Raw genomic sequence first — 15,739 nt, 5'->3', positions numbered from 1 at the left:
AAATAATAAAAAAATTAAAAAAAATTAAAAAAAAGACTCTATCCAATATCCAAATTAGAAAATTTAATGGAAAAAAAATTTAATGGGACGCCTGGGTGGCTTAGTCAGTTAAGCATCTGACTCTTCTTCTTCTTCTTTTTTTTTTAAAGACTTTATTTATTTATTCATGAGAGACACACACACAGAGGCAGAGACACAGGCAGAGGGAGAAGCAGGCTCCACGCAGGGAGCCTGATGTGGGACTCAATCCTGGGACTCCCAGACCATGCCCTGAGTTGAAGGCAGACACTCAATCTCTGAGCCACCCAGGCGTCCCAAGCATCTGACTCTTGATGTCAGCTCAGGCCTTGGTCTCAGGGTTATGAGTTCAGGCCCCATGTTGGGGTCAGTGCCGGCATGGAGCCTACTTAAAAAATAAATAAAAAAGAAAAGAAAATTTAACAAAAGAAACCGAAGCAATGTGTCTGGCATATATCAGTGCTCAGAAAATGCCTAAGGAAAGAAGAAATGACATCATAGTCAGAAGAGGTAGCAGATAGAAACTGTCCTTGCTCCCACATAGTAATTACTGTGAAGATTTTTCAAAATATGTTTTCTTGGGCAGCCCTGGGAGGCTCAGCGGTTTAGCGCCACCTTCTGCCCAGGTTGTGATTCTGAAGATCTGGGATCGAATCCACGTCAGGCTCCCTGCATGGAGCCTGCTTTTCCCAATGCCTGTGTCTCTGCTCTCTCTCTCTGTGTCTCTCATGAATGAATAAATAAAATCTTAAAACAAACAAACAAAGTTTTCTTCTCTCCAATCTCAAATCCTAATCTTCACCAAAAAAAGCACATTTTGAGTTTTTCAAACCAAAAGGGCCTAGAGTGCACAATTCGCCCAGTGCTTCGACTGTAACAGAATTAACCTGGCATAGTCAACCTCCCACTCTGGCAAGAGCAGCACTGTGGGAGGTCGTAAGTGCCTTATGGGAGCAGACATGCCACTGGTCCAGTCAGACCCCAGAAGAGAGGCATGCACAGGAGTGAGCATGCACTCATCCCTCATTTCTCCACCAAGCTCACAAAGACAGAGTCCACGTTTTCCTTTCTGAGGCTGGAAAGTAGATTTGGTATGTCTATATGTACTCCTTTATACAGAATCTTGCTCATATTTTCTTTCTTTTTTTTTTTGAAGATTTTATTTATTCATAGAGTCAGAGAGAGAGAGAGAGAGAGAGAGAGAGAGAGAGAGAGAGGCAGAGACACAGGCAGAAGGAGAAGCAGGCATCATGCAGAGGGCCTGATGTGGGACTCCATCCAAGGTCTCCAGGATCACGCCCTGGGCTCCAGGCGGCGCTAAACCGCTGCGCCACCAGGGCTGCCATCTTGCTCATATTTTCTTGCAGAGGAACAATCTACTAATACTCCTAGAAGACAGGATGAAAAGAAAGGCCACAAGACTAAGGCCAAGGGACTGAGATTTTACCTGTTTGTTCCAAAAGTATAGGGGCTCCTTTCCTGAGTAAATATGACACAAAATATTTAAATAAAAGAGTATAGGGACACCCGGGTGGTGGCTCAGCAGTTAAGCATCTGCCTTCGGCTCAGGGCGTGACCGAGGGGTCCCGGGATCAAGTCCCACATCAGGCTCCCTGCATGGAGCCTACTTCTCCGTCTGCCTATGTCTCTGCCTCTCTCTCTGTCTCTCATAAATAAATTAAGAAAATCTTTAAGGGATCCCTGGGTGGCGCAGTGGTTTGGCGCCTGTCTTTGGCCCGGGGCGCGATCCTGGAGACCCGGGATCGAATCCCACATCGGGCTCCTGGTGCATGGAGCCTGCTTCTTCCTCTGCCTGTGTCTCTGCCTCTCTCTCTCTCTCTCTGTACTGTCATAAAAAAAAAAATCTTTAAAAAGTATAAGCTCAGCACTTTATAAACCAAATCTAAATTATCTTTTAAAAGATTTTACTTATTTAGAGAAAGAGAGCATGAGCAGGTGGAGGGGTAGGAGAGGGAGAAGCAGACTCCCCGCTGAGTAGGGAGCCTGACGTGGGCTCTATCCCAGGACTCTGGGATCATGATCTGAGCCAAAGGCAGCCGCTTAACCTACTAAGCCACCCAGGTACCCCAAGGCAAGATCATAGTCAAATCACAGGGTTTAAGCAATTGGTTATAATCTGATTTAGGCCAAATACTTGCCTTTTACCTAATTACCTACCTCTTTGATTACTTGTGCAGATAACTGCCTCAGTTTCAACCTGGCCTGATTTATAAGTATTGAGGAGTGATGCTAGGCCTGAAGGAACCAGGTTTTCACACAAACCATAAATAGATAGATAGACAAATAAATAAAACCCTTAAACTCCTCTAATAGGAAAGAAGAGCCCCGCATGACAATTTAGCATTAACAAAGAATAGTACCTGAACTACTCACGTTTTAAACATACGTAATCGAGGTAACTTAAGCGCTTAAATCATGTATTGAAATTATGACTGTAACACAAAGTTAGAGGTTCTTGTGGGAAGGCTTCCAAAGTTCCCCAGATTGCCAGAAATTAGAAGCAGAGGATCTGTGGCTGCCGCATTTATCTTAGAAAGAATCCTTACCTACATTATCTTTCTCTTTACTCAACAATCACCACAAAACCCAAAGCTGGTGACTCTCCTTCACCTTTACAGAAAATAATTTTTTACTTTAGTTGTTTTTAATTGCAGTCCATTGTCTGGGAGCATAACGAATGTGGTCTTCCCAGAGGAAAACAATCAAGCACTATGAAGCTTCCGACGGGCAGCCCAGCAGCCACAAACCTCTCGACTTCCCGGGTCCTCCGCGTGGCCCGCAGACACTCCGCTGTGAGCTCAAGAACGTGGCCAATGGCGAGCTTTGCTGCTAGAATGGCATTATGGCGGGGAAAGGGACTTCAGAAAGAAAGTGTTAGGGTGTTAAAAGACTACACTCTAGGGGAATATCTAGAAGAGCCTTATTTTTAACCTGTTTCTTCCAACTTAAAGAAAATATTAAATACAAAAAAAAAAAAAGAGAGAAAATATTAAATACTAGTTAACCCAGTTTCTAACTCTTTAATTCCAGGGCCAAACAGACTGGAAGCAATTAAGGCTTGTTCTTGGGGGTCTGTGTGAATGCTGACAGTTTTAATTTACATATTAATGCTGAAAAACATTTTGAGAGGCAAAGAAGAGCATTCTTAGTAATGAATAGAGTAAGGGGGGCGGGGGTGGAGGAAGGAACAGGAAAGTGGTTGAAATGGTCTGGGTTTATTTTTTCTGTAATAATTTCAAACTATCCATCATTCACTGTAATAAGATACCATCCAGTGGTAGACTTGTACAGTCTCTTATTTTGCCTAAGATGACCGTTCTTTGGCTGACTTGTCTTCAAAAAAGGCCTAACAATCAAAGTTAATGATCTATCTGTCTCAACTCCAACTCTTTCCTGGGGACAGCTCATTCCACAGCTTGGTTTCCTCCTCTACCACCCACCCAGCATACCTCTCTCACCAACTCACAGGAAAAAATAAAGCACTGAAACACAGAAATTGTTTTACTTTTTAAAATACTTTATTTTTAAGTAATGTATATACGTAGTGTGGGACTTGAACTTACATCCCCGAGATCAAGAGTCGCACACTCTAAAGACTGAGCCAGCTAGGTGCCCCTAAAAATTGTTTTATTATTAAATTACTAACTTTCATTAAACAGCCCAGTTATATATTTGCTTCTGCTTCAATCCATCTTTGAAAAATGCAGGAATTCTCATTAAAATATTAGCTTGACCTAAGGATATCAAAAAGTTAGCTGCCTTGCATTAGTTATTGCAGTCTGAAACCTCTCAAGAAGTGTAAAAAACTAGAAGATTAAATATAGTAAAATATGAACAGGAAACATAGTTTGCAAATCATTTAATAAATGTAAATGTACAGAATTTTCAAATTATTCACTTTTCAATTTATTTTTGAGTTATACCAAATTTGTGGAACAAAATACATCATATGGCCATTGAAAGCACTGTTAAATGGTAGATTAGCTCCAAAACTTCTTTCTGCATTAAGGGTGAGAGGGGAAACCACAGAAATCCTATGTGGTAAGTAGGTTGTACCCACTTATCTGCATTGAACAGAAGAGGAAAATGAGGCTCGAAAGATTAAGTAACCTACCAAAGGTCAGATGGCCATAAATGACAGGGTCTTGCTAGGCACTGCAAACTTTGCAACTTTTTTTTTTTAACTTTGCAACTTTTAAAGGAAGATTAATTTTAAGTTGATACTAATCATTACTTACAAAATGAACACACTAACATGATTAATGACAAAATATTTCACTGATGTTAGTCTTATAGAAAATCTTATAGAAAGGGAAACCAAAATTAAGGACTCCAGATTCATTTAGGTTCCTTTCAAATACCAAATATTCCTAATTTTCTTTATTCTACCAAATATTAATTTTCTTTATACTATTACTAGAGGGGAAGGGGAAATTTTGTTATGGCTTAAAAACAAAACAAAAATTCCCCCCAAACACACATACATACAGCAATACCATTTCTAGGTATATACCCAAAAGAGCTGAAAACAGGTATTTAAACAAATACACAAATGTTCATAGCAGTACTATTTGCAATAACAAAAACAGTGGGAAAAAACAATGTTCAAGAGGTAAGTGGATAAGCACAAGGTGGTATCCATACAAGGAAATATTTTCATCCATTAAATGGAATAATGGCATGTGCTACAACTTAGATTAACCTTGAAAATATGATACTAAGTGAAAGAAGCCAGACACAAAAGGTCACATACTGTATGATGCCATTGGGATGAAATATTCAGAATTGGTAAATCTAGAGATAGAAAGCAGATTAGTGGTTGCTGGAGGGCTAGGATGAGAAGGGCATGGGGAGTGACTGCTTAATGGGCATGGGGTCCCCTTTGGAGTGGTAAAAATGTTTTGGAATGAGATGGTGATGGTTGCACAACATTTGTGAAAGTACTAAACATTTCTGAATAGTATACTTTAAAATGGTGGATTTGATGTTAAGTAAGTTTCACCTTGATTCAGAAAAAAAAAATTGCAGAATAGGGGTGCCTGCCTGGCAGGCTTAGTCAGAGGAGCATGCAACTCTTAATCTTGGGATCATGAGTTCAAACTCCATACTAAGTGTAGAGATTACTTAAACAAACAAACAAAAATGAGGAATAATGAAATAATGATGATTGACCATAAAGTCCTAGGTGAATTGTAGGTCATTTGCTTTTTCTTGGTTCATTACAATTTCAATGAGTCTTTGACCATCGTAAACCAATATATAAAAAGTTACCCATTAAAAGTTCCAAATAAGGCATTAATGAAGCTGAGGTCCCTAATCTGTCCAGTTGGCAGAGCACCTAGTAGAGTTTACAGTATACAAGAAGCTTTAAAAATGTTTTTAATTTGTATAAAGTGCAAAGAAAAAGAAAACTGAGAAATACATGAAAAAACATAGTGGCCAGAGCCTAGAATATAAGCTAACATACATATGCATGAGGATATCTATATATTTGAGCATGCAGAGAAACATAAACACTCAAGAGTATGCTTTTCCTCATAACTTATTTTGTGTTTCTCCAAAAACTGAAGAGTAAATAATAGTTTACAGTCCCCACCTTCTGAGTTTCAGCAAAGAGGTCACACACAGGGAGGGCCTCTAGCTGCCACTTTCAATTGCTTTCCTGGTGAAACAACAGCGGGAAATTACGTTACTCCAGGAGACTCTCAACAGGGCTCCCATTGTTCCAAGCTCAAAACTCAGAGATACAATGGGCCCCATTCATACCGAGGCCTTACAGGCTAGGGGAATGGTCCTTTAGTGACAACTTTCTGTTGGGACATTGAATTTTCATAAACACAGACTTGCCCAAATATGTGTTAATTGTTTTTTTTTTTTTTTTTTTTTTTTTTTTTTTTTTGTGTTAATTGGTTTTTAAAGACAGCACAAAATACAGAAATAAAATTCAACAGACCCTAAGCTGAGAGTCAGGACACCCAGGTCTATCACCAGCTCTGTCTTGGATGTGACTTTAAGCAAGTCAACTTGCTCTTTCTGAGCCTCAATTTCCTTGTTTATAAAATGAAAATGATTTCTAAGATCACTTAGATCTCTAAAATTCTATGCCCGCTCATGAGGTCTATTGATGTTGGTACACCATTCAATCCAATAAGTAGGGACAAATTATCAACAGAGAAGAATCATTAGTTCACATCTTTTCATTTACTATCAGCACTTAAAAACAAGGAAGCTTAATAAAAACAGGCAGAGGAACCGTTTACTGTTCTCTCTCTCAAACACACCGCTATAATGAATAGGGTCCAAAGGGTCCCTCATCCCAGGAAGTCTAGGATGACTCAGGCAGGCAGCCCTACACAAAGCACAATGATGAAGGGTATAACCAGAAGACACAAGTATGTTTTTCTGTCACCTTTTCTTAGGTTATCAGTGCATTTCAAGAATCTCTTTTGATTTCTTTGCAGTGATTCAAAATCCCTAAAGACAAACGCCATTTATAGGAAGAATGTGATCAATGTCCCAAGCTCCACACCATGTCATTTTTTTGTTTTTTCAACCTCAAAACTTGCCAATGCAAGAACTTTGTCTCCAGAGCCTAAGGAGAAAGACACATAATAAACAAAAGGTTATTTCAAATACATTTACAGTTCTAGGTAACGAGGGGAAAATCTATCCCATAGGTACTGAAATAGAAAATATGGACTCCTGGGTGGCTCAGCAGTTTAGAGCCTGCCTTCAGCCCAGGGCATGATCCTGGAGTCTCGGGATGGAGTCCCACATCCGGCTCCCTGCATGGAGCCTGTTTCTCCCTCTGCCTATGTCTCTGCCTCTCTCTCTCTGTGTCTCTCATGAATAAATAAATAAAATCTTTAAAAAGAAAAGAAAATTAGCTTCTATTATCAGAGCATTACCCCTAAACCTTCCTAGTGCCAATTCCCAATTTCCTTTCCCCAGCCCAAACATCTCACATACATGGAGTGATTTATTGCTTACAAATCCTTACTCTAGGGACGCCTGGGTGGCTCAGTGGTTGAGCATCTGCCTTGGGCTCAGGGCATGATTCCCTGTCCGAGGATCAAGTCTCGCATTGGGCTCCCTGTGGGGAGCCCGCTTCTCCCTCTGCCTGTGTCTCTGCCTCTTTCTCTGTGTCTCTCATGAATAAACAAATAAATAAATATTAAAAACAAAACAAATCCTTACTCTAGCTTACTTTCTTTTTTCTTTCTTTCTTTCTTTCTTTCTTTCTTTCTTTCTTTCTTTCTTTCTTTCTTTCTTTCTTTCTTTCTAAGATTTTATTTATTTATTCATAGAGACAGAGAGAGGCAGAGACACAGGCAGAGGGAGAAGCAGGCTCCATGCAGAGAGCCTGACGTGGGACTCCATCCAGGGTCTCCAGGATCATGCCCTGGGCTGCAGGCAGCGCTAAACCGCTGCGCCACCAGGGCTGCCCCATCTTTCTTTTCTTTCCTTTTTCTTTTCTTTCTTTCTTTCTTTCTTTCTTTCTTTCTTTCTTTCTTTCTTTCTTTTTTTTTTTAAATTTTTTTTTAATTTTTATTTATTATTATTTATGATAGTCACAGAGAGAGAGATAGAGAGAGGCAGAGACACAGGCAGAGGGAGAAGCAGGCTCCATGTACCGGGAGCCCGACGTGGGATTCGATCCCGGGTCTCCAGGATCGCGCCCTGGGCCAAAGGCAGGCGCCAAACCGCTGCGCCACCCAGGGATCCCTCTTTCTTTCTTTTCTTTCTTCTTCTTCTTTCTTTCTTTCTTTCTTTCTTTCTTTCTTTCTTCTTTCCTTTCTTTCTTTCTTTCTTCTTTCTTTCTTTCTTTCTTTCTTTCTTTCTTCTTCTAAGATTTTATTTATTTATTCATGGGAGACACAAGGAGAGAGAGAGAGAGAGAGAGAGAGAGAGAGAGAGAGAGAGAGAGGCAGAGACACAGGCAGAGGGAGAAGCAGGCTCCATGCAGGGAGCTTGACCTGGGACTTGATCCCGGGTCTCCAGGATCACACCCTGGACTGAAGGCGGCGCTAAACCGCTGAGCCACCGGGGCTGCCCGTTACTCTAGTTTTAAATGTGAAATAGAATATATAAAATTTTAGAGTAATTTGTTTTTATATATACATTTATATTTAGTTGACAAATATTTTTAAATGTTAATATCTTAGTAATATATTAATTTAATTATCATTAATATAGTAATATATTAACTTAATTATTTTTAATCAAAAAGTATTAGGAAATAAACTCAATAACATACTTCTGGTTTTACCTCCAAACTCAAGAAAAGGCCATCCTATTATCTCACTCATAGGTGAGATAGAGCAATGCATGCTCAGTTTTCAGAAATATAAGGGTACTCACCAAGGTCCGTAGAGACTTTCTCAAATTGACTGAGTATAGCACCTGCATTTGCTGACAAGAAGGCCTCATCATCTGCAGTCAGCTAAACAAAACAAAACAAGGCTCAAGGGAGTGGATTTAAATGTTCATAAGTGGTCCTAAGAAACACCATTAAGAATGTCTCAGGACTACAAGCTGGATCACAGATCAAGAAGTTCAGTACAAAATTCATTATACCTTTTCTTTATCTCTAATATATTAAATTAAATAGAGGTACCTTCTCTCCAAGTTTCCTGAGAGCTGTTAGTATCTCCACTTTCTGCTGAGTATACAGGCCTCTTTCCAGCTTTCCTACCATGAGATCTCTATCCATCTGAAATGGACGAATGCAAAGGATATGGTACTTAAGTTAAAAACATTCTGCTCGTAAAATCCAGCTTTTGAGATCTACTACTACGACTTTTTTTTTTTAAAGTAATCTCTACACCCAACATGGGGCTCAAACTCACAACTCTAAGATCAAGAGTTGCATACTCTTCTGACCAAGTCAGCCAGATGCCCCCAGATCTACTACTTCTTTTCTTTTTAAAGATTTATTCAACTAGGTGGGGGAGGTGCAGAGAGAGAGAATCTTCAAGCAGACTCTACTGAGCAGACTTGATCTCATGAACCATGAGATTGTGACCTGAGCTGAAACTAAGCGACAGATGCTTAAAGACTGAACTACACAGGCACCCCAGATCTACTACTTCTTAAAAAAGTTCCTCTAGCTGATTAATATAGAGAACTATAGAAACAATTCAAGGCAAACATGCCAGCAATGCAATTACACAGCTCCAATAAATCTGTTTTCTTTTAAGATTTTATTTTTTAAGTAATCTCTACACCCAGTGTGGGGCTCAAACTCACAACCTTGAAAATAAGAATTGCATGTGCCACTGACTGAGCGAGCCAGGTGTCCCTCAGTTCTAATAAAGCTTAATGCTAATCATAACCACTGTTTTGATTATAAACTCTATTGCAGAATGGGAGGCCAATAGCTTCCTTTAGAGAGAAGCTATCCTCTAAGAACTCATTCCCTTACACTCAAGTGTGGTCTACAGGCTTGAATGAGGTAACTGGTATCAGGTCTCTAGGAATGTTGGCTAAATTTCATCTCTACCATTACAAACACTTATAGCATGTACTATGCCTAGGTGCTAGTCCACGTACTTGATATATATTACATATTACACATAGTATGTATTATATACATATTACTTCATTTACTCTTCATAGCAACCATAAGAAATAGGGACTATCAATATCACCTTTTCAGACATGGGGAACAGACACAAAGAAGTTGAATAAGATAACTTATCCAACTTCAGTAATAATAATATTTGTTAAAAAGATTTTTGTATTAAAACAATTAAAAATAACTTCCCCAAGATCACAGGCCTCCACAGTGGAGCAGGGATACAAATCCTGCCAGTCTGACCCAAGTTCATGCTCTCAACCACTATACCACTGGACTACCAGTGGTGGCAAATAACTTGTTAATGCCTTAATTATATTCAAGTCTATAAACAGATTTTCTCAAGTATCAGGTTTATAGAAATGTTTGAAATTCTTAGATGACAAAAGTCACATGTGCAGAAAGCAATGCCGTGAATGGATTCTAGATGGGATTTCATCTCAGGGCTCCAGAAGTATATGGTAAACCTTAAAGGTGGCATCCATGTAGAAGGAGTTTAAACTGTCATATGCTATTAAACCTCTATATTCGTTAACAATAATTGCTCAAAAGACTAATTTTGTCAGAAAACGGTGGGTTGTGGCTCTAAATTAACTGATCAGGGGCCCTTGCCTGCACGATTAAGGGTCCAACACTTGGTTTTAGCTTCAGTCATGATCTCAGGGTCATGAGATCAAGCCCTGCACTGTTGGGCTTGGAGCTCAGAGGAGTCTGCTAAAGTTTCTCTCTCCCTCTCCCTCTGCCCCTCCTTACACGTTCTCTCTTTCTCTCTAATAAATAAACAAATCTTTTTAAAAAATCAACTGATCAATCCTTTCGGTAACAGGCTATTTTTCAGAGCAGTTTTAGGTTCACAGTAAATTGTGTAAATGGTACAAAGATTTCCCATATATCCTTCATTGCCCCCCCCCCCCCACCGCCGCCTGCGCACAGCCTCTCCATCATAAACATCCCCCAGTGGTGCATTTCTTACAACAGATGAACCTACCCTGACACATCATAATCCCCCAATTCCACAGTCTACACATTAGGGTTCACTCTTAGTGGTGGTGTACATTCTCAACTGATCAATTTTTAAACTTCAGAGTAACATAATGAAATTTGGGAGCTGAGAAAAGAAATACACACAGCAATTAAATCAATTTAAAGAAACTTTACCTCTGCTAACCTTGTCCGAAGCTGACCTGGTTGTTTCTTTGCAAATAACCTGATGACCTCTGGAGTTTTAAAGGCCTGGCTGATAGCTGCCTGGATAGCCTAGAATACAAGGAGGTAGAAACTGAGCAAAATACTCCAAAGATTCAGATATTACGATAACTGATTGATGGGTCTTCAATTACAAATAGGTCTTCCTTGGTCATCAAACACTGTTATAATCTTAGTTTCCACAAAAGCAAAAATGAACTACTGGGACTTCATCAAGATAAAAAGCTTCTGCACAGCAAAGGAAAGAATTAACAGGGGATCCCTGGGTGGCTCAGCGGTTTAGCGCCAGCCTTTGACCCAAGATGTGATCCTGGAGGCCTGGGATCGGGTCCCACGTCGGGCTCCCTGCATGGAGCCTGCTTCTCCCTCTGCCTGTGTGTCTGCCTCTCTTTGTGTTTCTCATGAATAAATAAAATCTTAAAAAAAAAAAAAAAAAAGGAAAGAATCAACAAAACTAGAAGGCTGGGACACCTGGGTGCCTGAGCAGTTGAGCTTTTGCCTTTGGCTTGGGATGTGATCCCAGAGTTCTGGGATCGAGTTCTGCATCAGGCTCCTGTATGGAGCCTGCTTCTCCCTCTGCGTCTCTCATGAATAAATGAATAAAATCTAAAAAAAAACCTAGAAGGCTGCCTATGGAATGGGAGATATTTGCAAACAACATACCGATGATTAGGGTTAGTGTCCAAAATCTACAAAGAACTTATCAAACTCAACACCCAAAACCAAGTAACCCAGTTAAGAAATGGCTGAGGACATGAATAGACACTTTTCCGAAGAAGACATCCAGACAGCTAACAGACACATGAAAAGATGCTTAATATCACTCATATCAGGGACATATAAATCAAAACCACAATGAGATACTATCTCACACGTGTCAGAATGGCTAAAATTAACAACACAAGAAACAATAGATGTTGGCAAGGATGTGGAGAAAGGGGAACCCTGCTGCACTGTTGGTAGGAATGGAAACTGGTCTAGCCACTCTGGAGAATAGTATGGAAGTTCCTCAAAATGTTAAAAATAGAACTACCCTATGATCTAGCAATTGCAATACTAGGTATTTACCCAAAGGACACAAAATACAGATTTGCAGGGGTACACGTAACCCTATATGTAGAGCAGCATTAGCAACAATAGCCAAACTATGGAGAGAGCCCAAATATCCACCGACCGATGAATGAAAAAAGGATTTGGTATCTATGTATGTATATGTGTGTGTAAATACACACACACACACACACACACACACACACACACACACTGGAGTATTACTCAGCTATCAAAAAGAATGAAATCTTGCCATTTGCAATGATGTGGATAGAGCTAGAGTATATTATGCTAAGTGAAATAAGTTAGAGAAAGACAAATACCACGTGATTTTACTCATGCAGAATTTAAGAAAGAAAACAGATGAACATATGGGAAGGGGGAAAAGAAAAAAAAGAGAGAGGCAAACAAACAAACAAGAGAGGCAAAACAAGACTCTTAATAATAGAGAACAAACTGAGGGTTGATGGGGGAGGAGGATGGGCTAGCTGGGTGATGGATATTAAGGAGGGCACTTATGATGAGCGCTGGGTGTTGTCTGTAAGTGTTAATTACTGAATTCTATTCCAGAAACCAATGCTGCACTGTATGTTAACTATCTAATAGTTAAATTAAAAAAAAATAGTGTCCATTTGCTATTTATATGCATGTTACTGGAGCCAAATACATAACTAAATGAAGATCTGGAAGCCTATGCTGCTTTATCCATAAGTAGAAGTTATCTAGAAGTCAAACCCAAAAACAAAGTTTCTTTTCTATCTTAAATATAAAAAAAAGAGAGAAAAACCACTTGTCTCACCAGTTTAAGTGAATTATGCTTACCAGTTGCATTCCACTTAGCTCATCCACCAAAGTCATATTTCCAGACATAATTTTCTTCAGTGAATCATTAAATTCACTTAGTTGCTCCAGAGTTTCCTTTTTGGTTTCCTCATATTCATCTGCATCAAGTTCTTCTCTGAAGTACAGTGAACATAATATAGAAAAACACAAGCGTTCCAAGTGAAAAAAGCAATCTTAATATTTGTAGCCTAAGACTTTTGATACATATATTTACAAAAAGTATCTTGGGGGACAAGGCTGAAAGGAAATAACAAAATGCTAATAATGGATGTGTTCAGATGTTAGTAGTATGGGCGTTTTCCTGCCATGTGGTTACTTTGATAATTAAACACTTTTCTTTTACCAAAATGAGGCACATTTAACAAACCACATAATAACTTCCTTTTAAGCAGTCTATGAATCAATGCATAACCTTGGGCAAGATACCTAACACAGCCAAGTCTCAGTTTCTTGATCTATAAGCCACAGATAATGATAGTACCTACCTCCTAGGGTTGCTATGAGCATTACATGAACTCTGGAAGGTCCTTGACAAACAACAGGTACTTGACAAAATAGCTGTTACTTTTATCATTACTAATGGTAGGTAAAATTTTGTGTACCGTGAAATACAACAGCAATGTAGTACCTGTCATCTGAGTAAGAGGCTATTTTTATTCACTAACTGAACAAGCCATTTATTAAACATTTCCTACAAATAATGACAGCTACCATTTATTGAGCACCTACTCTAGGCCAAGCCTTGTTTGGCCTCTTCATTTGAAATACCTACAACAACCTTTCAAAGTTGTTAAAAAAGGCAATGAGCAATTTTGGTCCTTTGAACAGTTAAGGCTGAAAATACATTAGAAGTTCAAGTATATACCAGGCAGGGCTATTTTACGTACTGAAGACAAGGTAGGTGTTACTATTTCTTTTTTTTTTTTTTTTAATTTTCTTTTATTTATTTATGATAGTCACACAGAGAGAGAAAGAGGCAGAGACACAGGCAGAGGGAGAAGCAGGCTCCATGCACCGGGAGCCCGATGTGGGATTCGATCCCGGGTCTCCAGGATCGCGCCCTGGGCCAAAGGCAGGCGCTAAACCGCTGCGCCACCCAGGGATCCCGGTGTTACTATTTCTACTTCGCACTCAAGGAAATGGAAACTAAAAGGGTTACCTTTATGACTCCAAACTCACACTGAGTTTATTTCTCCAACAGACAAAGCGCTATAGGGGAAACCAAAATCACACATGGGCTTGCACCCACAGCTTGTAATCTAGCTGCAGAAAAAAGCCACTTGACAGCAGAGAGGCATTCAGTTATGCTATTACCTGCATTCCTCCAGATCTTGTAATTGCTGCATTAGTCTATCCAATTGTTCTTCTAAATTCTGCTTTAATTTGCTTGTCTCTGTCTTTCCTCTGGAAGCCATTTTGATCTCTAAGTAGAACAACAAGCGCACATACAGTATATATTTGGTTATCTGAAATGATTCAACAAACCAGTATGATTTAAAACGGGCTATACTCTTTCTGAGCTATAGGTGTGGGAAAGATGGTTGTGCAAAGAGAATTTCATTTTACATATAAAAGTTTAAACTAAAAAAAAAAATAAAAAGCTTAAACTCATATACTAGTAACATCCCACCAAAAAGCCTGGCAGTATTTCTAAGTGACTTGACAAGTTAATTAGAAATCTTCACGATTAGTCCATTTTACTTTAAACAAATTTGAATGTTGAAAAACAGTTTTAGACAGAAACAGATCAAATGCTTTATAAAAAGACTCATTAAAAGATTCGTTTTCATTCTTTTTTTTTTTAAGGTTTTATTTATTCATTCGTGAGATACAGAGAGAGGCAGAGACACAGACAGAGGGAGAAGCAGGCTCCCTGCAGGGAGCCCGATGTGGGACTCGATCTTGGGTCTCCAGGATCACGCCCTGGGTCAGAGGCAGACACTAAACCGCTGCGCCACCCAGGGATCCCGGTTAAACTATTTTAAAAGCATTTCTGGGCTGATGGGCACTTTGAAAGCCTTGTCTTGGCGCTGTCCGTTAGGTGAAATTTATTCCAGAAAGATTAACTCGCTGGCACCACCTAGTATCCAATAAAGGCGGTGCACCTTTGGCAGAAACAGCCGAAAGGACCCTCAAAAACCGGAATCCGGACTGGGAGATCCTCCTTCATGCTCACCTGGTCTCTCAGTACTTTGAACTCTGCAGGCTGTCGACCCGCCCCAAAGTGCATAAACCTCCCGCTGCTGAAGGTCCAAGAGTCATGAGCTTGAGCAAAGCGAAATCGTTCATCAGGACTTACTAGAGGCTCAAAGTCCAAACCACTGGGAGGTGGAGCTAGCTGGGGAGTCGGAAACCATTAGCAAGTAGTTTCCTTGACTCCGCACGCACTAGCCTAAAGCGGTCCAGGTACCTTCCACGGGAGCAGCCCCGCCCCGGAAGCACACCCTCCTCTTCTGGGGGAGAGGGGAGCCGGGCCAGGAGGGAGGGGAGCCGTCTTCCCCGCGACTGCGCCTTGGGCAGCCTTTCTGGGGTGTCCCTGAGGATAACCCTGCACCCCCAGGTGACTGGAGGGCAAAGCCAGGAGCACCGACACGACCAGGGCGAAGGGCACACGTTTTCCCGCCTGGACCCGAGCGGCTACGGACCTCAGCCATCCCGGCGCGCCGCAGGCAGGGGGCGGCTCCGGCCACCGCCCCGAACCCCCCAGACCCTGTCTCCACCCGGGAACTCGGGGCTCCCGCACTGGGGGGCTGCGGCCGCCGGGCTCGATTAGGCCCCGGCTGCCACCAGAGGCCGCCACGAGCCCCCGCCCCCGAAACTCCTCCGGACCTCCGGGACCAGAACCCGGACAACCTCCTGGGGCCCTCGGGGTCCCCGCCCCGCCCGGGCCACGGCCCGGTGCCGGGACTTCGGAGGCAGGGGCCCCGCCTACCTGAGGGTCCCGGCCTGGCGGACGCTCGCAGTAGGAACACTTCCGGCGGACGCATGCACTTCCGGCCTCCGGGAGCCAATGAGGGTGCGGCC

General features: G+C 41.1%; 2 protein-coding genes across 4 annotated transcripts in view; one reads left to right on the top strand and one right to left on the bottom strand.

Moving 5' to 3' along the window:
• Positions 1 to 5,901: 5,901 nt before the first annotated feature.
• Positions 5,902 to 15,725, bottom strand: LZIC (leucine zipper and CTNNBIP1 domain containing). The gene is given in 8 exon segments (XM_055304973.1): positions 5,902 to 6,574; positions 6,576 to 6,631; positions 8,401 to 8,482; positions 8,657 to 8,752; positions 10,775 to 10,873; positions 12,695 to 12,830; positions 14,030 to 14,138; positions 15,648 to 15,725. Coding segments are annotated over 8 exon segments (660 nt in total). The 5' UTR covers positions 15,703 to 15,725; the 3' UTR covers positions 5,902 to 6,547.
• NMNAT1 (nicotinamide nucleotide adenylyltransferase 1) overlaps positions 14,892 to 15,739 on the top strand; it is a 28,805-nt gene continuing 27,957 nt past the window's right edge. For 2 of the 3 annotated variants that reach the window (XM_055304967.1, XM_055304972.1), the window contains exon 1: positions 15,614 to 15,731. The gene's annotated coding sequence lies outside the window, so the exon portion shown is untranslated. Of the gene's footprint in view, positions 15,276 to 15,613; positions 15,732 to 15,739 lie in introns of those variants that run through there. The other variant, XM_055304970.1, reaches the window with a different exon arrangement.

The sequence above is a fragment of the Nyctereutes procyonoides genome, unplaced genomic scaffold (genome assembly GCF_905146905.1).
Source record: "Nyctereutes procyonoides isolate TBG_1078 unplaced genomic scaffold, NYPRO_anot_genome, whole genome shotgun sequence".
Lineage (NCBI taxonomy): Eukaryota > Metazoa > Chordata > Mammalia > Carnivora > Canidae > Nyctereutes > Nyctereutes procyonoides.
The sequence above is the reverse complement of the archived record's forward strand: the minus strand, read 5'-3'. Positions and strand labels throughout refer to the sequence as shown.